General features: G+C 35.4%; 1 protein-coding gene across 3 annotated transcripts in view; it reads left to right on the forward strand.

Annotated features, from left to right (window-relative positions):
• LOC140143123 (extended synaptotagmin-2-like) overlaps positions 1 to 23317 on the forward strand; it is a 55962-nt gene extending 32645 nt beyond the window's left edge. The window contains exons 10-25 of one of the 3 annotated variants that reach the window (XM_072165175.1): positions 118 to 188; positions 552 to 637; positions 1172 to 1220; positions 1867 to 1956; positions 2545 to 2643; positions 3105 to 3179; positions 3920 to 4006; positions 5103 to 5252; positions 5896 to 5949; positions 6911 to 6955; positions 9940 to 10214; positions 11304 to 11348; positions 16203 to 16292; positions 16908 to 17042; positions 18130 to 18288; positions 20440 to 23317. In XM_072165175.1, the coding sequence (XP_072021276.1) occupies positions 118 to 188; positions 552 to 637; positions 1172 to 1220; positions 1867 to 1956; positions 2545 to 2643; positions 3105 to 3179; positions 3920 to 4006; positions 5103 to 5252; positions 5896 to 5949; positions 6911 to 6955; positions 9940 to 10214; positions 11304 to 11348; positions 16203 to 16292; positions 16908 to 17042; positions 18130 to 18288; positions 20440 to 20494 (1565 nt within the window). In that variant the 3' untranslated portion in view covers positions 20495 to 23317. The remainder of the gene's footprint in view (positions 1 to 117; positions 189 to 551; positions 638 to 1171; positions 1221 to 1866; positions 1957 to 2544; positions 2644 to 3104; positions 3180 to 3919; positions 4007 to 5102; positions 5253 to 5895; positions 5950 to 6910; positions 6956 to 9939; positions 10215 to 11303; positions 11349 to 16202; positions 16293 to 16907; positions 17043 to 18129; positions 18289 to 20439) is intronic. The other 2 variants (XM_072165177.1, XM_072165176.1) reach the window with 2 other exon arrangements.
• The last annotated feature ends 282 nt before the right edge of the window (positions 23318 to 23599 follow it).

Here is a 23599-nt window from a genome sequence, read left to right on the forward strand (position 1 = left end):
TGTTAAAGCAATGGTGAGGTCACAAATTATGATATCTTGCCTCCCCTGGGCGATTTGCTTGTCCTTTGTACTGACTGCTGATATTAATATAGTTTTTATGTGTCCTTTTCTTTGCAGTTGGTGCTCAGCAATACAAAACCAAAATCCTACAGAATGAATTGAACCCAGTGTTTAATGAGTATTTTGAGGTAACTATCTTGTAGATATGAATAGTATTCATTATTATTTTGTTCTTGCTTTTGTGGATTTTTTTCCTTCATGTTTTGTACTTAACCGGGTTAACCAACCTCAATTTATTATGGCATTTCCCCAGACTACTGGACCAGTGCTGCAGGTTGCCTCTGGTACATGAGGTCCTGTGTTTAATCCCCTGCTGTGGTAAAATCTAAATTAAACAAAACTAAATGCCATCAAAAATATGTTTGGAAACAGTAATTTCAATTTAGGACATTTTCATTTCGAACTTTTAAAAACTTTTTTGACTATGTTTTGATAATTTAATGACATTTGATCATTGGTGGTTGATCAACTGATTCCTTTGTTGTTTTCAGGCAATTGTGTATGAGGCAGATGGCCAGACATTGGACATTGATGTATTTGATGAAGACAAAGGAACCAAAGATGACTTTATTGGATGGTAAATATGTATTTAGAGAATCTTCTACCGTGTGATAGACTACAGGCAGGTACAATATTTTGAATAGTGGATATCCACTAACTGACTCATTCTTAGTCAATTAAATATTATTTTAATACTGTTTTATTTTGCAAAAATTAATTTATCGTCATGAAAACTTCTTTCTCTGAAATGAACAAAACTTGTTTACTGTTAAAGTTACGCGTACTGCGAACTTGTACACGTATGATTATAGAACTCGCTACATACTTGCACTTTGACAAGCATCTTCCGCTAGGACGCCGTGTGATAGACGGTATGCAGAAACCGATGAAATTCAGTGCTAACAAGCTAAGCCACAGCCACTGTCCCACTGACTAAGAATAATGGATAGCAAATATGTAGAATTATTACAAGATTTGGTACATGTTTAATGTATGTTGTTTTGTTTCCTCAATTTAATCTTTGTAGTCAAAATGTAATGATTCAGTAATTTTGTTTTGCATTTTTGAAACTTAAATAAATTTTGTAATCATATTCTTCTCTTTTCTTCAGTGTGAGCCTGGATATCAATTTATTTGCCAAGCAAGGATATGTAGACAGTGTAAGTAGTAAATAGTAATAATTTTTATCAAATCACGCACAATTGAATTCTAAATTCTGGGACAAGGAATGGGGATTTATGGGAAGGGAGACTTTGGTTAATTTTCCTAATATACCATCTGTTTGTCCTGAATTGACATAGGTTAGTGAGAGGATGATGGGTTAGAAGTGGGTTATATGGTTATACCATATTCCTGTCATTAGTTATGAGTAATGAAAATTAATTATTTTTGCTCAGCTACCTCAGATCAATTAAAAGTTTCATTTTGTTAACAAATCATTGGTGCCAATATAAAATGCAAAGGCAGCAAAATACAATTCACCATAATATTTGCAGAAAACAAAGTTATTGATTTGAGAAAATGTGTATTAAAGAACGTCTGATTGCAATATTAAAAATTTAGCACATATGTTTCGCCATTTGCCCATGGAAACCCAGAAGTGAACCAGAAGTCAAGTGTTTCTAGTTCATAGTTTGTCATTTCATCATGAGTTTTAAGCTTACCTAATGATTTTAACGGGAATTATCGTTCTAAAAATGACCTCAAATAAATGCCCCCTGTTTGCAAAATGCAACGCCTGGGGGGGCATTTATTTGAAGAAATACGGTATTAATATTGTTTTTTGATAACTGCATTATATTTCAGTGGCTTCCTTTGCAAGAAATCAAGCATGGTGATATTCATTTACAGCTGCAATGGATGCATCTTACAGAGTCAATGAAAGGTATTGAAGAGGTATGTGTCACACATTTACTTTTGTATCCACCCACAGATTACTACAAACTATTCACAAACAGCCAAAGTCTCCATGCTTTGGGTGCTGTGAATACTTGCATATTCATATTCTAACAATCAAGGCAGCGTTGCATGCCTATGCGCAAAAAAGCGTTGCATTTACGCAATAAATGCGGAAGACCATAAAAATATGAGATATGTGTAGCAGTTTTGTATGTCTGAGTTTATGATCAAATGTAAGACAGGTAGTTTTTGCTCAAATGTCAGGCATTTGTAAATTCATATAAGCTTGAATTCGTAAGCTTGAATTTCAGACCAGATTTGCGGAAAACTCAATGTTAACTAGTGTATTGGTTTTGATCTACTTCTGAAGTTGACAGGTCAATTTGAATTATAGTTGACAAGATTGTCAGAGAGGAGGTAAATTAAGGTTGCACAACATACCCAACTTAAATGTTTGACTGTTATCGGAGGCAATTTTTTTCAATGATCGGGAAGAGTATTGGGATTGTGGTTATGTGGCTTACAAATTATGTTGCAATGTATTTTAAAAACTAATTTAATAAGGTATACTGTTGTATCTTACAGAGACTCGCAGAAAGTTTAAAACTGAAGTGTGACACAGACAGTTCCAGGACACATTCCTGCCTGCTGGTAGTGAAGCTAGATTCTGCCAAACACTTGCCTGTAAGTATACACACTAGACTAAATCATTTTTTCGTCTACACTGTACATGTTTTTGTGTTATGCTTGTAGTGTTGACTGAAAAACTTACCGATTGTATGGTGTCAGGGAAAAAGGTTGAACAAAAAGAAATAATGGTAAACATTTAAACGGCTGACTATGACAGAAGATAAAGATGGGGTATTTATAGGCCTTAATTGGAATCATTTGATATAAAACTGTCCATTTTCCCGAATGGATAATATTTAGAACCAAAATCATGATCGAAATCAGAATGAAACTAAGTTAAAGACACCATACATAATTTAATGTTGTTAGATAAAGCAAATAGTGAGCAGAAACAACTTTTTTAAAGAAACATTGTACTTCTAAAATAATAATTGTTGTCTCACCTGAATTTGTTTGTGAATAAAGTGTTTGAGCAGTGATGATAATATTTTGTGTCATTTATTTCACCATGTTAGGCCTCCAAAAGATCTGCAGCTTTACCAGATGTGTTCTGTGAGCTGAAAGTTTCCAACCACAAAGAAACAAGCCAGGTATGTGTACAGCATAATGAAAATATAGATAAATGCAGATTCCAGAGTTTTAAGAAGTCACAAACTACACATGATATAATGATGTAATAATCCAAATCTGTTTGATGTGAGGATGCCAACCAGAAGTAAGAAATGGTGTGAATATGCTGCCAATCCTTCAGCAAGCTGAAGTTACGTTCATGGTATACCTTCAACACCATGATGTGTACCCCCAATTTAAACATTGGTTGATTGATTGATTGATTGATTGATTGATCAAACAATAGAGGCTTATTTCCATGGGGTCCAATTGAAAAACAAATATAATATGATTAGAAAAGCGCACAAATTCAATACAGTATGATCTATAGTATTGTTATTACGTCCATGGGAGAAAGATGCATCGGCCCATAATATTACAGGTTCTGTATGCAGTAGTCAGGTGGTTAAAAGGACACAAGTTTATGATCAATGGTGCCAATCTGTTGTGTGGTGTGAAATACAATGTATCAAACAATGCTCAATTAAAATATGATTAGAAAAGCACACAAATTCAATACAGTATGATCTATAGTATTGTCATTACATCCATGGGTGAAAGATGCATCGGCCCATAATATTACAGGTTCTGTATAAAGTAGTCACGTGGTTTAAGGGACAAAAGTTAATGATCAGTGGCACCAATCCGTTGTGAAAAGTGGGAGAGGGACAAGTGATGGGATAAAATATATAAGCAAGTGTTTCTTTGTGTGTTACCACAGATTAAGCATCAAACCACATCACCTATCTGGGAAGAAGCTTATCACTTCTTGGTACAAAATCCAAAGCTGCAATCACTGGATGTTGAGGTAAGAATTAATAGGCTTATGTCATGACAACATTTACAAGAGTTATTTATTTATTTATTTATTTATTTATTTAATATGTTGCCACATAAAATATTAAAAAGCGCAAGTTCACCACAAAATACGATGGTAAACAAGGATTTATAAGGTTTGCTTTTTATGTATCAAAGTTGTCTGGTATGAATTACAAACAGGCAAAACATTTTGCAAATTTTTGTGTACTTTGTCAATTTGTCAAAATCTGTGTCACAAATGATTTCCCACATATGACTGACATTTTATGATTTGACACACTACATATCCCTGCTACTTGGCAACCCTAATTAGTATATTTCAATGCTGGAATATTGTTATGAGGAACTCCCATCTAGGTAGGATTACATGCAAGTCAATTGAAGCTGTACAACTTCTTGCAAATTTAAGACCATAAAATTTAGACACTTATTTGTCTAGGTTAGCATTGACCCTCTTACCTTGAGTTTTCATGTCAGAAATTTACATAACTCATGAAAGCGAAAACAAAAATACACTTCAACTTTTCAGTGAGTCATAGGAGACTAGAATAAAAAGGTTTATAACACATAGGCTAATACTTCAAAATAACAACGAGATCCAAAACTGAAAATGAAAATGGGTACTGGAAAGATAAAATGGAGCCAAGTATAGTACAGTCCAACGTCCCTTATCCAGACCTTATTATCTTTCTGTTATCCGGACATAATATGATCCTCATAGAAAATTTTTTTTTAATGCTTTGAGAGCTTGATTTTATGTGCTGAAGCATTTAGAAGGACATAAATAGGTGGTATAAAGCACTCAAATACCATCCTTTAGTATGATTACCCCATTTTGAGTAACCTTTTGCTGTCTCAATGTTAGCACTTCAGACATTCAATGCAGAATTACATATAATTCACTTATCCAGATTTTTCACTTATCTGGCCAATGCTTGGTCCCATCATGGCCGGATAAGAGAGGTTGGACTGTATGCAAATGGATAATGACATGTGCTGGGCTGGTAAGAGGGCCTGATTCCGACAGAATTGATAAATAAAAAGAGCACCTTTAACCATACCTTTCTTACTACGTTTCCATTAAGGTAAAGGACAAGAAGAAGAACAAAACTCTTGGTACACTGACAATACCCTTGAAAAGATTGCTGACACAACCCAAGATGGCATTGGACCAAAAGTTTAAATTGGAACAGTCTGGCAGCCATAGTGAATTGTTGATGAAATTATGTCTCAGGGTAAGTGTTGGGGTGTGGGGGATGTGTAGGGGTGTGTGTGTGCTGGCAAACGCTGTCATTTTTATGAAACTTTATGTTACAACAGAGAACGTTATTGCAACTGGGGACTGCCCCTTATAGCTGCTGATGTGCAGTTGACTGCAAACTAAAATGCATTTGTGAGTACGTTCTCAATTGTTGATAAAGCAAACAGTTCCCGGTTGATAAGTTAAAATCCAAAAAATTGTGTTTAATCTGTGAAAATGGGTAGAATTAAGTGCAGAAAATCAGAAAAAGCACATCCGCATAGATAAATACAGAGTTCCCGTTTACCAGCAAATGCATGTAGGTGCGTGTATGTGTTTGATAGTTAAGAAGATCATTCCAAAACAGAAAGTGTTGCTCAATTACAACAAATTATTAACAGTGCATTTGATGTAAAACAATGGGCATGTTGTATCAATGACACCAAACAGAGTTCTTGCATTTGTTGTTCATTCCCAATGAGGCCAGATGTTAAAAAATGCAACATAGCAAAACAAGGTGTAACTTTAGTCATCAGTGTATGGTTGCAACTCAGAAAAATAGAATATTATTGCAAAATGCTTGATTGGACTTTACGACTGCATAGCATTCATGCTATATAATCTTCTTTTTAATTTAGGCTCTTGATAAAGCAGCTGCAAACACCACATCAGTAGATGGCAACAAACTTGTGGTAAGTGGATTTTTATCATTCATGCTTCAACTACGTTTTTAATATTATTTCATATCAAATCCTAGTCTTATCCAATCAAAATTACATGCAGGAATCTATATAAGTAGTACCAAAATTTGCAGTTTCCTTGCGTTTCTGGGGTTTCTGCGTTTCTCCGTCTGGGGTTAATCCCTCCTAACATAAAAATCAATATGATGAATCCACTGAAGCCAGTTTAATGTAATAGAAGGACGTGATTGTGTATATACATATGCAAATGAAAAATAAAAAACTGGTATCACATTCCTGTACATCTGTTCAAATAATGCCAACACATTATCACATTAATATAGTGTGACAGAGATGTAAGTAAATGGAATAACTGCTTTTTCAGTGAAACCAAAAAAGATCTGTGCTTTCCTGGTCATCCTTTACAAAAAACAGGAAATTCTTTTTGCATCGGCAACATGTTTGACTAGGTTTCACCAACACTTTATTATATCATATCGTCAGCCTGCAACGCTAATTGCCTAAGTCATATTTTATAATATTGAGAACAAAGAACAAAATGTGGTTCAAGCAGGCATCAGTTACTTATAATCACCCTACTATTTCGGATTATTCCCTTTCATTTGTACCATTATCATTTGTTCTTGTGCAAAGATTTGTGAATAAATATGTTTAAATGCATGCTTGATCCATATTTTGTACTTTGTTCTCAAAATTACAAAAAATGACGTAGGCAATTTGCGTAGCAAGTTGACAATATATTGAATACGGTGCTGAGACAAAGGTCACTGGGTCTCATTGCAGTCAGTACGAATGTGTGTCATCAAATTTCAGTTTTGCAGGGTTGACTTTCCGGCTTTTTTTAATAAACCCACTGGCATCTCTGGTGTTATGATTTTACGTTTAGCTTAAAATGTATTAGGTAGGAAATTATATCCGATATTTAACATAATGTGCATCACTATCTTTACAGGCTCCAGAAATGTCAAAAAATGTGAACTTGGGTTATAATATGTCGGTCAGTTTCACAGTCTAGTGATTGTATCATTGTAAAAGTGAACATTTTCATGCTGCATTATATTTTCCACTTGTTGCGTTCCAAGCACTGAATTGAATTAGAGAAGGAGAACCCGGACTCCCCATACCGCCATGTACAATAGTGCTATGGGGAGAAAATTGGGGGTATTCGGGTTCTAGTGCCAACGGTGCACATATATGAACCAAAACAATTCTGCGTCTCATCTGAAGCGTCTTTGTATCATGTGCAGGTCGTATCAAGTGCGTTTCTCAAATGCACACATCATCCTTGTCGCGCTTGCATGACAATGATTGCCTCAAGCGCATTCCGAAGGAAACCGAATACCCCCAATTTTTGCTCCATGACTGTATTAATATGACGGTCGAATCCTGGTTCTCTTTCTCTAATTCTATGGTTCCAAGCAGCTTCTTAAAAGATAGCAGTGAACAAATAAATTCATTTATTTCAATATGAGGAAGCTTAGAAATGCAAAATTAAAAGCAAGTGAATTAGTTTAAAATGGAAAAAGTGTGAAAATATAATTTGCATGAAATATGTTCACTTCTACAGTATCCCAATTTGCTCTTGTTACTTACAACCATAGACAAATAATATATACAGACCAATCACCAACAGGCTAAGTCCAGCATTATCTATAATAGAATAATCTATGAATAATTCATAAGGCTAATCATTCCATGAAGCATGCACACTGTGTATTTGTTCAAAACACAGTCTTGACATCTTTTACGTATAAAACATATCTTAGGCATCACATATAGCTGAAAATAAACCCTGGTACCGCTCCATGATAGCCACAAATGGCATGTGGATGATTTGTTAGACACTGACGTTGTAACAATCAGCCCTCTGGAACATGCAAAATTCTCAGTTAAGGACTTAGCCTGTTGGTGGATGGTCTGTATATTATTAGTCTATGCTTACAAGACTCACAGGTGTTAATTAACCAGATATTAACAAACATTATAATTGGTGCAAATAGGGTATAAATATGCAACTTGAATTAATTATAGGCCAGTGTTCTTATAGCTAGGCATATTAGTCTAGCTTGAGCTTTTTGTTTAAAACTGATCCCCAATTGTGTCTCTGCATGATGGAACCGTTTCTCAGGTGCTACTAGACAGTGCATGTAAGTTGATATAGATTAATTTAGAAGGGGAAATCATTGGTCCAGCTTGATGCTACAATTGTGTCTTCTCCAGAGAAATCCATATAATTCCTGAAACTGATATCGTTTAGCTTAAAACGCATGCGCAAACATAATCATAATAACCTAGCCTAACATTTTTGAAAGAGGAGGGTATTAATTAATGGTAATTCTCATAAAAACATCACTAGTATTATCTTGTGCTCCACAAACAATAAAAAATTTCTACAAATATTGTAAACATTGTCAATAAAAATAAGTTTGGTTGAAAAAATGGTGGGGCGTTTATTATGGGATTTCTTACTCGATGTACTTGAAGTGTCCATAATTCCAGTGTTAAAACCAATCTTAAAATTTCAAGCTTTAGTGCCAAAATTTACATGTGTCATTATGTGATATACTCGACAAATTATGTGTTCTTCTTTTCTGAATTGTTACTATTTAAGATTACTTTGCCTAATTGTTTTAGGCCCACGATGCATTTTGACTTTTTTATGCATATTTTTGCTGCCTCGCCGGTGTCAACATTCTGCATTCTTCATTCTACATTTTACAGTGGAGTAGAATTTAATTTTCATTTTACTTGTGCAATCTGCAAAATACAATCATGCAAACAATTGTACTAAATGCTGGCCTCTAGCCCAAATTTCATTAACACTGGCTTGCAGGTTGAACCTAAACTTTGAAAATGGACAAAAAGAAACTAATACAATGGTGTACAATTGATGAAGTTTATTCTAATATAATACAGTGCTGCATGATGCTTGAAAGACTTACAAGTGCCTCAGAAATCCAGGAATTCAGTTGTTAAAAGGTCCAAATACTGCCTGAAGCTTGAACCTATAATTTGGTTCACCTCAAGTTTGGTAGTGACGTATGTGCGTATTTTGTTGGCCTGAGCAGTGAATCGCACGCATCAAGTTAATCACGCAAAGTGTGCACTCACACGCACAAGAGCGATTTGCCTATACGCTTGTGGCGCAGTAGCGAAAAAGCATTGACGTCACTACCAAACTTGAAGTGAACCAAATTATACTAAGTTTGTATGAAGGGTTTTTGTAACATTCTTTAACCTGCCGAAAGAATCCTGAAATAGAAAATTGATATCCTTTTAATTTTGTTGATGTGGAGCATGTCTTGTTCCAAAAACTGCACGTATCCACATTCACAAAAGGATTGGTTAATTACTGCACCCATATTATTTATGCGGTGATCTTTTTAGTTACTTTATAGATAGTGACTGACATGGTTTCACTGTCACCAGTCTGAAGTGGATGAGCCAGATTTAAGAACCCTGAATGAGCATGCGGGATCACTGATGGCTTGTGTTGCTAGGGTTGCCACAAATTTCTTGCCATTTCGCAGATGCAACATTTGAAATGTTGCAAATTTACACAAATCCACACAATCCTGAGATAAATTGGTCCAAAATTGTAATTTTCAGTAACATCTTCAAAAACTTCATTTGTTGTTTTTGTAGCAAAATTGACTGAAAATTAAGATTTGCCCGCTCCAGCTCAGAAGTACCCCATCAAAATTGCAGTGGCCACCGTCAAGTCGCGGGACAAATTGGCCTACCAAATCGTAGGTGTGGCAACCCTGGCTATTATCAAATGACACTGGGCTATTCCAGCTTGAAATCATACACCCCCTATGGAAGACGTGACCTTAATCTCCCACACAGGAATTTGAAATCACACTCCCTGTGTGGAATATTAAGGTCATGTCTTCCATAGGGGGTGTATGGATTTCAACTGGAATAGCCCATTGCAGGTGCATACCTGTATAACTTGTATCGTCTGCTATACTTTAACAGGTGTCTCGTAAAGCAGACGACGAGGAAGATGACGACATTGATGGTGGTCTCGAGGACAGTTTTGGCAGCGGTCCTGGGTCTCCTGTAGACTCGATTCCACCTCCTCAATCAGCAGTGCTGCAGGAAGCTAGTAGCCCTGTACAGAAAGAATCACAAAGTCCTACTACCAAAGAACCAAGTCAACCCAACTCTCCTACAATCATATCTAGCGATGAGGACCAGGAGATGGCATTGAATGGGACAGAGCTGAGGAAGAGACTGTCTAAACAGCAAAAGTAAGATGAGATGATTATGATGTGTTTTTTTCTGATTTCCAATGCGTTATCTTATCTGCTATATTTGAAATTCTATACGCTTAATTTGCAGTGAAGCTTTTACAAAATTAATATTTAGCTCATTCAACTAATGTGTGTTGCGCTTAACACATTGTGTGTGTACCTACTTAGATGTAAATAGTCATCCCCTGTCATTAACAGACTAAAAATATGAGATTTCACAGTCTTCATAGTATAATTCCAAGAAAAAACTCACGTTTTCCATACAGTTTTGGCAATCCAGTCGGTTGCCTTTCTCAATAGTGTATGCCAATCGATCCTTTGTTGGATGGTATGATGTCATCGGAATATGATGGCGCCCTCTGGATCATAGATGTGACTCAGTCGGTAGGCCCCCTTGTCGCCGTTCATTAGATTCTCTTTCATACTTGGCTGTGATTTTCTCACAGCATAAAAATATGAGGTATTTGCGCAGCAGCTTTTTATGTTGCACTCCTTGGAATGATTGGCCCTCATTAACAGTTGATGCTGGGACTTTGCCAGTTGGTGAATTGTCTGTAGTTACAAAACCTGGAACAAGTCTCCAGGCATGTTTTTGAGTTATAGGTCTTTAAAGATGACATTCCCATAAAAAGAAATCACATTTTGGAATTCTTAATTTCATGGTATTTGACTGTGATGCTAGTACTTATTAAAATGAGGTTTATTTAATCAATTATTAACTATGATACTCCCTATTCAATCCTGCGTAACATTTATTGTCTAGTGCTCACATTTTTATTTAAATCATGAAATGTCAAAAATGCGACTTGTTCCTTGGTTTTGTCAGAACAGGTCACATATAGTTTATGGTCGACCAAGTCATATGAAACTGTCAGGTTAGTGTCAAAAATTTGGTTTTTGTAAATGAAATCTCCAAATTGTGATTATCTGATGAATCTGATGATTATCTGATGAATCTATTCATGAAACAAGTAGTACTAGACTAATCATTAATCAAAAAGTAGTCAAATTGTAAGATAATAACAAAAATTCAAACAGCAAAGTATAATTTTCTTGAAATAAGTTGAAAAAATATTTGCATTTCAGGAAGAAGGGCTCCAAGAAAAAAAAAAGAGCTGAATCTCCAACACCGTAAGCATGCACCTCTATTAACAGCATGAAAATCCGATCTGGATGCATAACAGCATGAACTGTGTGAATTTTTGTTGCTTGTGATAAGCAGGGACAGGCGATTTGCGCGGAAAAAAATAGCAAATTGCGCGGAATTGCGCTGAACTCTTTTTTCAGTGCAAATCATGTATCCCTGCCCATAGGAAAAAAATAGCTAATTATGCTGGAATTGCGCTGAAAAAAGTTCCGCGCAAATCGCCTGTCCCTGGTGATAAGCTTTGTGTTTGTATCTTTGTGCTTTGACTGCCGTGTAAGCATGTGACTAAGAAAACTTTTGATATTTCAAAAGGATTTGCCTGAATAACATTACAACATTGCATTTTATCTGGGTTTATTTTGGATTGTCTGGCGAGTGATTTATTCTCCGCTTGTGTGACAATGGGAGCTATATAGCCTGTAATATGCTATCATTATCCTGTGGATTTAGCTTACATGTACCTATGGGAACGTTCTGCTTATGTGGGTAGCAATTCCTACTTTCAGGTATATCAACGACTCCTTGTTTCAACACAAATGTTAATTTATTTAAATTTTATCAGATTATTTGTTCAGACAGTATAAAATGGCAAATTGTTGACAGAATGGGCTCTAAATTTGTGGAAAATTGCAAAATTTGGCTATTGTAAATATCTATGTGTTCTGTTTTTTAGGGATTCAATCATGTTTCACACTTATTCATCACTGTTTAACAACAAAGTGTCCACATTGTTTGCATGGTACTTCACAAGCGAAGTAAACCAAAGACACGCTGGATGCGATTCACTGTTTAACAATGACGCATGTGGTTTCCTTCGCGAGACACGCCGGACACAAGTTATTAAATGGTGGTAAGCAATAGAGAAACATGATTGAATCCCTTTCAACTACAAGCTAAAGATTGCCTATTATTTCATGAGGAATATCACTTCAGTCATTGAAATTTTTATATATATTATATCAATTTATACATTGAGATTATACACTGTAGATTATCAATCATTATCCAATGTCAAAAATTGAGCCCTCATACCCTGCAAAACAAGCAAGTCCAGTTAAATAGCTATAGGAATATTAAAAAAAATTCTCATTTGGATAATCAGCAATATTTATGCACCATAAGCATGCAAGTCTACACAGCACAGATTTTGATTTTGTTTCATTTGCTGAGGTGGAGTGTGCATTTGTTTTTAGCTTTTGTTTTGCATGCAGTTGTTGCTTACTTGTAACTATGCTATGAAGTGCCTAAAAGTCTGAACATAAATGGAATCTCTAGTTTATGCACATAACAAATCTTTTGTATTATTAAATCTATTGCAGTGGTAGGTAAAGGCACAAATTTGCTAGGTTTAATGTTGTTTATTTCTATAAGAAGTGCATGATTGTTATGTTGCACTTGAATATTTAACCTAGGGGTTCTCAGTATGCTGGCCATATTTGGCCTGCGAAACAATTGTGGTTGACACTTAAACAGCTCAAAGTGTAGAGAAAATATAGAAAAACTTTGGCCCTCAAACACAGATCAAATGAATTTGGCCTTCCATGGCCCACAAGTAAATATAATTGAAACTCCTGATTTAACCATATATGGCTAATTATAACGAGGCAAATATTTTGATTTTGCATTATTTGCATATTATTGTTTTGTTCCATATTTTGTTATTTTATGATACTTAATGTCAACAATGTGTAGAATGTGTATTATAATCTTTTGTAAGGTTCCTTTTAAGTGTTAACCATCGCGTATTTGCATGCAATGTGAAGCATGTGCATTAGACCTTGTGCAAAATAATATGCGCTGGACGATTAATAGTATGCTTAATTTATATAAGGTAATCTGCCAAAGATTATATCAGTAGTACAATCCAATGATCGTCAATCAATGTACCTAAGTTGCTTTCTTTTGTCATTTATGAAATTGTTTTCTTTTGTAAATATTCTTTAGTTGATCAACCATGCCATATTTAAAGTGCTTTTATTATGTGTTCAATAAACTTAGAACAAAGCTTTATTGTTAATTGAAAGTGATTTGAAAGGAAAGTCTTTTCATATCACTAGAACTAACAGGTTTTTAGCTAAAGATTCGTAAAGTTGAATACCTATACTGTGGTTCGCCTCAAGTTCGGTAGTCACATAGGTGCTTATTTCGATGTGAAAAGCCCGCTTAAAGTTAAACGTGCAGAGCGTACGAGGGTAGTTTGTTTGCACGCCAGCAATGCAACCGCGAAAAAGCATTGACGTCACTACCAAACTTGAGGTGAACCACATTATAGATATCAAAATCAAAAAGTTGGGCTGGGGTGCAAATACTAATCAAACCAATCAAAAGATGTTATCGGAAATACCAACCAATCAGGGAGTGAGTTGGATTCACTTCCACATCATGCTATGGTCATTCATTTGACATTCTGAATTTAGTACCCAGGATGTAAGCATTTTCCTTTCATGACTTTTTAAAGAAATGTGGTTTCACATAAAAAAAAAATGCTGTGTCCAAGTTAATTGAATACATATAAGCAAGTTGCAGTCTGTATGTCTTATATTCTTTTTATGTGTAATATTGTCCAAGTCCAAATATAATTCGTTCACATTATTTTGTTAGTGTAGCAGAGGAGTTTGTAAGTACAGAGGGGAATGAACTATTATCAGCTTACTTGAACCAATAAGAACAAAGGCATTGTTTCATTAGTGCTATTGTACATCTATGATCATTGAACCTCCCACTGTGGAGCAGTTTAAGGGAGCCATCAGAGATAATTATGAAGACCGTGTTTTTTCTTGCACCAATTGAACTTGCACCTGTAAATATACTGTGCATAATAAGTATCTTAACGCTTCAAGCAAAAGGCGTCAATGCTTTAATGCAGATGTGCCTGGGCACACTGAGACACCGCCCTTGGACGCTCTTGTATGCATCTGTATACACCGCCCTTGTATGCATGTATATACACTCAGCAGGATTATAATAATTATTTTGCAGTAAACCTTTGATGAGAGCATATTTTAAGCATACATCGCGTATTTACTGCATTGAACGCACTTGTCTCTGATCGGCTGATGACAGTCAGTCGTGAGCACGCTCAAACGCTGCTCTGTGTGAAAGTAAATATGCATAACAACCAGTGCGCGTAATGCTCCGTGGCCAATTATGCATACTAATTAGCTCATGACATTCCCCTGTTTGAAGAGCTCTCATTTCTTTGTTTTAACACGAAAAATTACGAAACTTTCAAATTATCATGCCAACCCAATGAACTTGCAAAAAAAAAAAAAAGAAGTAGATCCAAGTTTATTTGGATGAATAAATAGTGTGTGTTTTGAACTAGCACATTTCAGTACAAAAGTCGGAAAAACACAGTATTAAATTCCATTTTTCTGCGGTTATTGACATAACACCTTCGTATAATTCAAAAATTTGTCCGATACAAAGGTTTTGAATACAAATACCTCGAAAAATCCGTTTAATTGGCGTAAATCGACCAGGAGGTAGACACTTTTTTGGGAAGGTAAAATGAGGTTCGAGAACAATCGGCCCATGACATTTCCCTGTTTGAAGAGCTCTAATTTCTTTATTTTAACACAAAAAATTATCACTCTCTCAAATTAGCATTCCAAACTAGTGAACTTGCATGTCACAAAAAAAGAAGGAAATCAAAAATTATTTAGATGAAAAATAAACGTGTGTTTTGAACTAAACAATTTCAGTAAAAAGTTGGGGGAAAAAAACATCATACTTAAACTTAATTTTGTATTTGTAATTTAAATAACATAATTGTAAAAATCACAAATATGAAAGATAAAACGGTTTTGTACACAAATGCCACGAAAATGTTGTACAAATTGACGTAAATCACCCGGGAGGTAGACAGTTATCGGCGAAGATGAAATGAGCTTTGAAAATATTCAGGGTTTTTTTAACTTTTTGTTTACTTATTTATGCTGTGGCGAACTGAAACGCGTATCACACTGCACATCACTTGCATAGCGCGAAAGCGCCACATAAAGTTAACTCTTGCGCCTTGGCGCGGTATTTGCGTTAAGCGTGACAACCGAATGTTGATTGATAGGTGATTTAAAAATACCACAAGAATTCGGTAAAATTAGCATTTTTCCATCATTTTTGAAGAACAATTTAGACACTTAATCTAAATAACACATACCTATAAATATACCAAACGAAGCGGAATTATGTGAACTACGTGAAAAATGAAAAAAAAAAGTTCATGATTAAGTAAATCGGAGGGGAGGTAGACGAATGTCGCCTAAGGTTTTCAATTTGGAAAAATTCAACAAAAAGTTAGTGTCATTTAAATGATCAAAAACAACAAAAATAAAGCAAACTTGGTCTCGTTTTTTATCACAGAATTAAATGTACATGCCTCCTTAGCAATTTGGAAGCAATTTTGAAATGTTTTTAGAAAACGGATGCCAGTATATACCTTATCTTTCAGGTCAGTCAGTGCTCAGCGTGTTTGTGTCTAAATTATTGTACACGGATTGCGAGCGAGAAACCATGAGATTCTTCGAGATCCTCATTTCACAACTGGCCGATTCAGCTCATTAGCGACCGTGCTCACGACTGACTGATGAGGCGATCTTCTTTTGCCGAGTTGAAATTTATGAATGAAGTTTGCACTGTACGCGTTGTTTGCTCTACACTGCAACATCATAGTAGCACGCACTCGTCAAAGGTTTACTGCAAAATATTATAGCGTAGCGTACACAATTTGATGCTGTGACAGCAAAATACACACCTATGTCATCACCAAATTTGAGGTGAAACAAAGTCTAGAAATAAATGATTAACTTCTCTTGTATTGCTGTGCTTACTTTATATAGGGAGCAGGACTTAGTGTTTGGTAAGATTCAGCTGACTATCAGGTACAGTTCACCCAGGAATAGACTCATTGTTGTCATCCACAAAGCAGAGTAAGTTTGTGTATTTTATTCACTAAGGGTATACATTTTAAATTTTACTAGAGTGTTAGTATATGCTTTTAACCTTTGTTCAAAACTTTTCTTTCAACGTGTAGTTAAAGGCGCTTGACTAGATTGACAGCTTCACCCCTCCACCTTACCCCATCAAAAACAGATTTTGGTATCAGGTGAAAGCTTATATTTTAGGTCTGGAATATGTTTGGTTTAGGCAGTATGAACAAAAACATGGTAGTTTGATGGTTACCACCCTGGAAGGTGTGTACCGTTCTATATGATACATAGAACTTTGTGATTCTAGAATCCAAATTGGTGGTGCAATTGAACTCAAACCTTAGTATAAGAAGTTTGGGTGATGGGCCTGAAGGTGAGGTAGAAAGCACAGTGTCTGAATCTGGTGAAGCACTTTTAAATAGTAATCATTTTTTATACTTAACTTCATATATATCATGTTTTTTGGTTCTTCTTTCTCCTCTTCATTTTCTTTCTTATCTTTGGTCCTTGTTAAGATTTCGACCTTCATCTTTGTCTTTGCCTGTCTTCATCTTCACTATCATCTTGTGTTATGAAAACAAAGTAACTCATATTTTATTTCGATTTTTTTTTCAGGGAATTGTTAAAGGAAGAAGACGGTGATCCTCCAGATCCCTACGTCAGACTTTATCTCAAACCTGATAAATCCAAATCTGGAAGACGTAAAACAAAAGAATTCAAGAAAACATGCAGTCCTACATTTGATGAAACGTAAGTGAGGCATATTTATGTCTTTGTTAGCAATTGTTGCTAGCTTTTAGCATTCCAGAATAATCTTTTGTTGGGCTGTTGTTTTAGTTTGGATGGATTTATGAGTATAGTAGATGGATGAATGTATGGTTAGATAGCTGCGGAAAGGAATATCAGTCATGTACTATACCTGTATACCTGTAGAGTTGGGCACTGCAAAAGGAAGGCTTTTTAGCCCTATAATGCCCATCCATATTCACACATAAACTTAATGCAATAGTACTGAATGCAATGGAAGGAGGGATAATGGGATGTGAGAGCAGGATTTATCTGGATGTCCAAATAATTTGGTCCTATAAATCCTAAACAAAACCTGTACAAAATTGATTGTGTTTCAAAGTTGTTAGTTGATAAGGCATGATGAGTACCAGTGCTGTATATATTTGAGCTAAACTTACCTGCATATTCATGAATATTATGAATATAAATCGGGTCTTCATCAAGATGGGATTAATCTACTTTATGTCCAATGTATACTCACTTCATCAGGCGATGAACTTTTGAATATATAGTATGAGTTGTAATCTAGTATTGTTCTGTGTCGGGTTATCTACACATTGTTCATGCCCTGCTTGAGTACTCAAGTTTGGTTTGTGTTGGGAGGTACCGTGAGAATCTAAGAGTAGACCCATCACTATACTAATTTTTCAAGAAATTTGGACTAATTGATATACCAAAAGTAAAATTTTGACCAAATTTAACACAAATTGGCAGAGTTTTTACAACTTTTCTACACATGTTTGGTAAATTTTGAAAATTTTGGCTAAATTTGAGGTAAAATTTTCAGAAAAAGTGGAGAACATTTTGAAACAACGACCCATCCATATACCAAAATTTAGCCTGTAGAAAGGGGGTCATTGATATGCCAAAGGGCCGAAAATGCATGTGTTGGTGGCATATCCCATTATGGTTATTTGTACTAAGTCCTCCCACCCAGTTCATGCTCTTGCCATAAATTATCAAGGGAGGAAACCACTTGTTTTCATCCAAACAGTCTCAGTGCCATGGATATCACTAAATCTATTGATGTATGTTATTGTCCCATCAGGTTTGAGTTTGTATGCAGTGCAGAGGAAATAGAGCAACGCTCACTGTCCCTAGCAGTCAAGAATTCATCCAGTTCCTTCTTGTCATTGTCTTCAAAACTACTGGGACAATGTGAGATTAGTATGGACACTTTGGATCTCACTAAAGCTACTACAGAATGGTAAGAAATATTTGCAATCTTGTTGTATAGAGTGTATGCAATAAACCAACCGGAACAGTAACACAATTTATATGGCAGCCATGTTGGAGGACAGTTCTAAGATTGCTTAAGAAGACAGATGGGCAGGTCTCTAGATCAATTCCACAACCATTCATACCTATCACCTGTTTTATTGTATTATCATGCGAATCGCCCTGCGGTACCTTATGGAGGACAGAATTTAATTTAAATGAGGATGACTCTGTCATGATTGACGTCGTATTGCATACCCTCTATATCACCCATTTACTTTTGACTCTCTAGCTTATGCAATAAAATACAACTGTTGCGAGTGATGTCATGGGTAAAGATTTGATTGCAAAAATGTGTTTCAACTGTAATTTGTGGAATTGTAAAAAAAATACCTTTTCATTATTTGCATTATTCTCAAAATTGTAAGAAATGATTAACTTTTGTTACCATTATTCTATAGCCAATTACAGAAAGTGCCATTTAGTGATTTGCCTGACTAGAATTGCAGAACATCCTAGGATTCATCAAATTCAGACTTCAGAATTTTTTGATTAAATAAAGAGTTCAGATGCAAAAGTGTTATTCATTTTTTTCAATTGGCAAATATACCTTAGTCAAATCATGGAGGTATATAAATAAATGGAGAATGATCCAGCCAAGCCTCTTTTGTACTACGTTGGTTATGACCAATTATTGTTGAATAGGCAATTTCAGGTTTATATTGATTATGCTAAGCTGATTACATTGTGAAGTCTGTTTCACTGGCCATTGATTTCAATGGGGTAAAATGAAGTTTATACTTATTGGAAAGTGCTCATGTTTCATAAAATTTTGATAGGCCTATCAAAATCTCATTTTCGCCAAAAATTGAGTGCTTAAATTGGATCAAGAAATCAGTCTTTTGAAAAAGAAACACCTTATCTGTTGTCATCTTGTGCCTCCCTACATTTTGGTCATGAAAAATTGAATTATGACTTTTTTTTCCCAAAAAGTTATGACCCCTCGTATATTTGGAACCCCTCCTCCAAAGAAAATGATAGCCTCCTAATAATATTAATAATCATTTAGGCCTAAATACTGATAATTATTTATTATACAATGAGAAGTTTAATGATGATGATTTAGGCGGCCTATAATGATTTCATGACAATACAGAATTAAAAGTTTAAAACAATAACATGACATATCCGTCATGGCACTCAATCAATTTGACCAAGCTTCAACCAAAATCACGGTTATCATACACTAAACTATGAGAAACTGTTTAAACAAAGTATGTATAGGGCCTATACATTCCAGTATATCAATTTCTCTCTAGAAAAGATTGTCTGATCATCACTTTTGCTTGAATTCAAGTACTTCCGTAAATTTTGCTCGCTTTCAGAACTCAAATGGCCCAAATTGGCCCAACATAATTTTTTCACAATCGGAAGGTAAAAACGTTTTGCTTTCATTTGCACTATATTTGAACTCCCTCAGACCCCTTAAAAGCTTAATATATGAACATGAAAACTAAGTATATTTGTCAAGTTACGGCACAACTAGTGTAGAAAACAGTTTCATAACTTGAGAACAGAACATCCGAATTTCTTCGGTTTTCGCACGATCATACATTGAAACTATAAGCTATCAAAACTGGTGACTTTGAACTAGCTGATTGACTAGCTGACGTGATTATACAGTCTCTTTTACAAGGCTTCTGGTACGGGTCAATGTAGGGTCAATTCCTATGAGGAAATTTTGGGAGTGACAATCAATGAACCATGGTAGAGGCTCATAACCATCGTGGAGATCAATAGCTTGGCTGAAGTGGCTGGTCAATTCAAGTTTGGTGACTCATTGAATAGAGGTAACGGATAATCTCCACTTAGGAGATTAGAATTCTGGCGATCATTCTCCATTTATTTATATACCTCCATGGTCAAATGTAAAGAAAGTAACAAGAAAAGTATGTAAGCCTACTACTTGCTATATTATTTTCAAAATTTCTATGGAATCTTTAAAGTAGGGTGTTAATTTAAAGCCAGCTTGTATAGGGTGCATGCTTGTGGCCTTATTAAGGCTGGATATTATTGGTAATTTTGGCTAGATTTCACTTGTAACATCCCCATTTTATTGTTTGTGTTTTCATGTTTACAGGTACACACTGAAAGGGGACCAGGGTGACAACATATCATCATGGTCAAATAAATAGACATGCTGCAGCGGTTTAGTTGAAAGTAATCAAAATGCTGTATTCTGTACCTTCATAGCCTTGATACCAATGAAATATACAGGGATACTCTTGATTGAATTTCACCCAGTGGAATTGTCCTGCAGTAGTTGTAAGATACAGAACCACCTGTTTGGAGGCTTATTGATCTGCATCCTCTTAGCTTGGTGAAATCTCTTGCAAGAATTGGTTTACAGCAGCAGTAAGAATGACTATGCAGGAGTACTTTGAAACTTTTCCTGCAGGAGGAGAGTTCTGTCAGACTCAGAACAGTAGTATTAAGTGTACAAATTTGTTTTGTTTTTGTACTGTAGTCTGTCTTGTCCAAAGTAACGCCATGTTGAATTTTGCTGTGACATTTTTGGTCTGGTTGACAGGACGTCATATGCAAACTAGTCTATTTAATTCCGTCTTCAATTATAAGCACACTGAGACACCGCCCTTGTACACTCTCGTATGCGTCTGTATACACTGCCCTTGTGCGCAGGATTAGGGTGGTGTGCACAATTTGATGCTCTGCCAGCAAAATACACACCTATAAAGTATATTGCTGATAGCGATCAATAGGCAAAAGTGATGCATGCTGGGAAGGAAAAGGGCTCAAATTCGCAAGCTCGGGTGATGAATTCTATAGCTTTTGAGCCCTTTTCATTCCCAGCAGGTGTAGAAAGGCGAGTTGTCCTTATGTTGGCAAAGCAATCACGTAAACGCACCAATTAGAGTCTGCCTCTGTGAAATCCAACATGGTGTTACTCTCAGCTTGAGAAGAAACGGACTATACATGGTTTGGAAGCTTTGCTCCCTCAAAGTCTGGTCAGTTCCATGCAGTATTAAATGTTCCTGTTCAGGTGCTAAAAAGGACGTTCACCTTGAGGGAAATCCTACATAAGCAGTATGAGTAACTGTTGAAGTACAACATATATGCTTGATTGACATAGGTCTAGACCCTACATAGGGATGCCCTGCACTAACTTGGATTAATTATATAGTCAAATCAACTTGTTCAGGTTTTAAATTCTTTCTTGAGCATGTACCTCATTAAAGGAATAAAATTCAGCAATTCTATATCAGGAAAGGTACCTTTTACCGTTATATGAGTGTATTTCAATTTTGTAACATGCAATGAAGTGGGATCTGTAAATTGTGTACATTCTCATCATCAAATGTTCATGGAATTATGATGAATCATAATTTTGCTGTATTCTGTGTAAAATGGTGACGACAAGTGGTCAGTAATAATAAGTACAAAGGGACCTATTATGGGCTATTCCATTTGAAATTCATACAGCACTATGGAAGACATGACCTTTATCCCCCACACAGGGGGTGTAGATTTCAAATGGAGTTACCTGAATTACTGACTCCAGTTGAAATCTACACCTCTTCTGTGGGAGATTAAGGTCATGTCTTAAATATGGATTTCAACTGAAATAGCCTAATTTTTATATTAAGTACCAAAACCTATTTATGTACCCGGTGCAGTTTTGTGATGCATTTTGTGCTGTTTGGACATACCTTGAACCCCCACGAAGGAAGTTTGGTTATGTAAAAGTTTGTCTTTTTGGTGATTGATTTCATTTTATTTTCTAGTCCTGGTATGTATTAAATCCAAAGAGCTATCGTGTCCAAAGTTGCTATTTATTTCAATTCATTACAATCATGTAACCTCATTATTTTAACATAATAATGTTTCGTGCAATTTTGCCATTCTTTCTTATTTTCATCTCAAATGTACATGTCATTAATCTTGGTGTGAAGTGAAAAACTTTTATTTTATGAAACCAGATTGAATTATGAGTGTTTAAGATACTTAAATCACCTTGAATTCATGATTGAACAAAATTTTCAAGTTGATGGAAATCGTCAACATTAACAAATTATACCATGAACAAGTATTCTTGCCCTTGTAAATATGATGCACTAAATGTTTCATACTTTCCTTTATTTTACTAATTTTAAACAGAAATTCAATCTCCTTGCATATGACTGAAGAGCCATTCTACAAGGCTGACATTGCTGAACTAACTGTTTTTACAATGTAGTTCATATGATAATGTCAGCCTTTGGGATAATGGATAATATGATGTATTCATACAAGTTATTTCCTTAAGATGACATCAATTCAGGTGAATTTTGAAACAAAAAAAAGCAACATCTGGGCATTCTTGAGTCTAGGGCCCAAACTTCATGTGGATCACGGTTTGTTATGAACAACACAAATCGGCTGCGAAGGAGGCTATATGCGATGTTGTTCACTCAAAATTCAATTTAAAAAAAAACACTCAGCCATGGACTTTAATTTTAAGTTTCTCATTATATTTTATGGTAAATCAAGTAAGTAACTTCCACTCTGCAGACTTAGAAACTTGTTTGATTCCACTGACTATTTGTGATCGCCATGTACACAAAAGCAATGACTGCAATCATCAAAAATAAATCAAATTGAGGACTTGTTTTCACTCAACTGTGAAGCGCATCATCAACCGGAAGTGATGTGGCACAGACCAACAGAAATAGTAACATTGCTTTATTTCACAACACTTTGTAGGATTAAAATCACCTCAATGTAAGTCCATCCGCAGTGGTTAAATGTCTTGCTTTTAAGCACAGATAGCAGTGATTCATAATATGTCAGACCCAGTTACCACCACTTATGCAGAATGGACGGTTTCATGTTTGTATTTTTTGTCTTGTTTATTGTTTAGATCACCTGATATGATACCATCTAACAAGGAGATAAGTTGTATTTAGCACTGATAATTGTTTTTAATTGATATCTTGCCAATCAAATGACACCTTAAGCTGTAGTGGACAAAATTTGTAGTGCACTCCTATTTTTTGTACGCAGTAATAATAATAACTAGAGGCTGATGAAATTGATATCAAGATATTTTCATATAAAGCTCATAATGCAAATTTTGTATTGTTAGTGTAGTTTGCATATCACATGTTTGTATCGGGCTGAAATTTTTCTATTTTATAAAAGGGACATGGTTATACTTAATTTACAAGTACTTAATCAACTGGTTAAGTTGTATTTTTTCACACAGAAATCAAGAAAAACCAATCAAGATCAAATGTTACCCT

This window comes from Amphiura filiformis, chromosome 20 (assembly GCF_039555335.1).
Source record: "Amphiura filiformis chromosome 20, Afil_fr2py, whole genome shotgun sequence".
NCBI classification, from domain to species: domain Eukaryota; kingdom Metazoa; phylum Echinodermata; class Ophiuroidea; order Amphilepidida; family Amphiuridae; genus Amphiura; species Amphiura filiformis.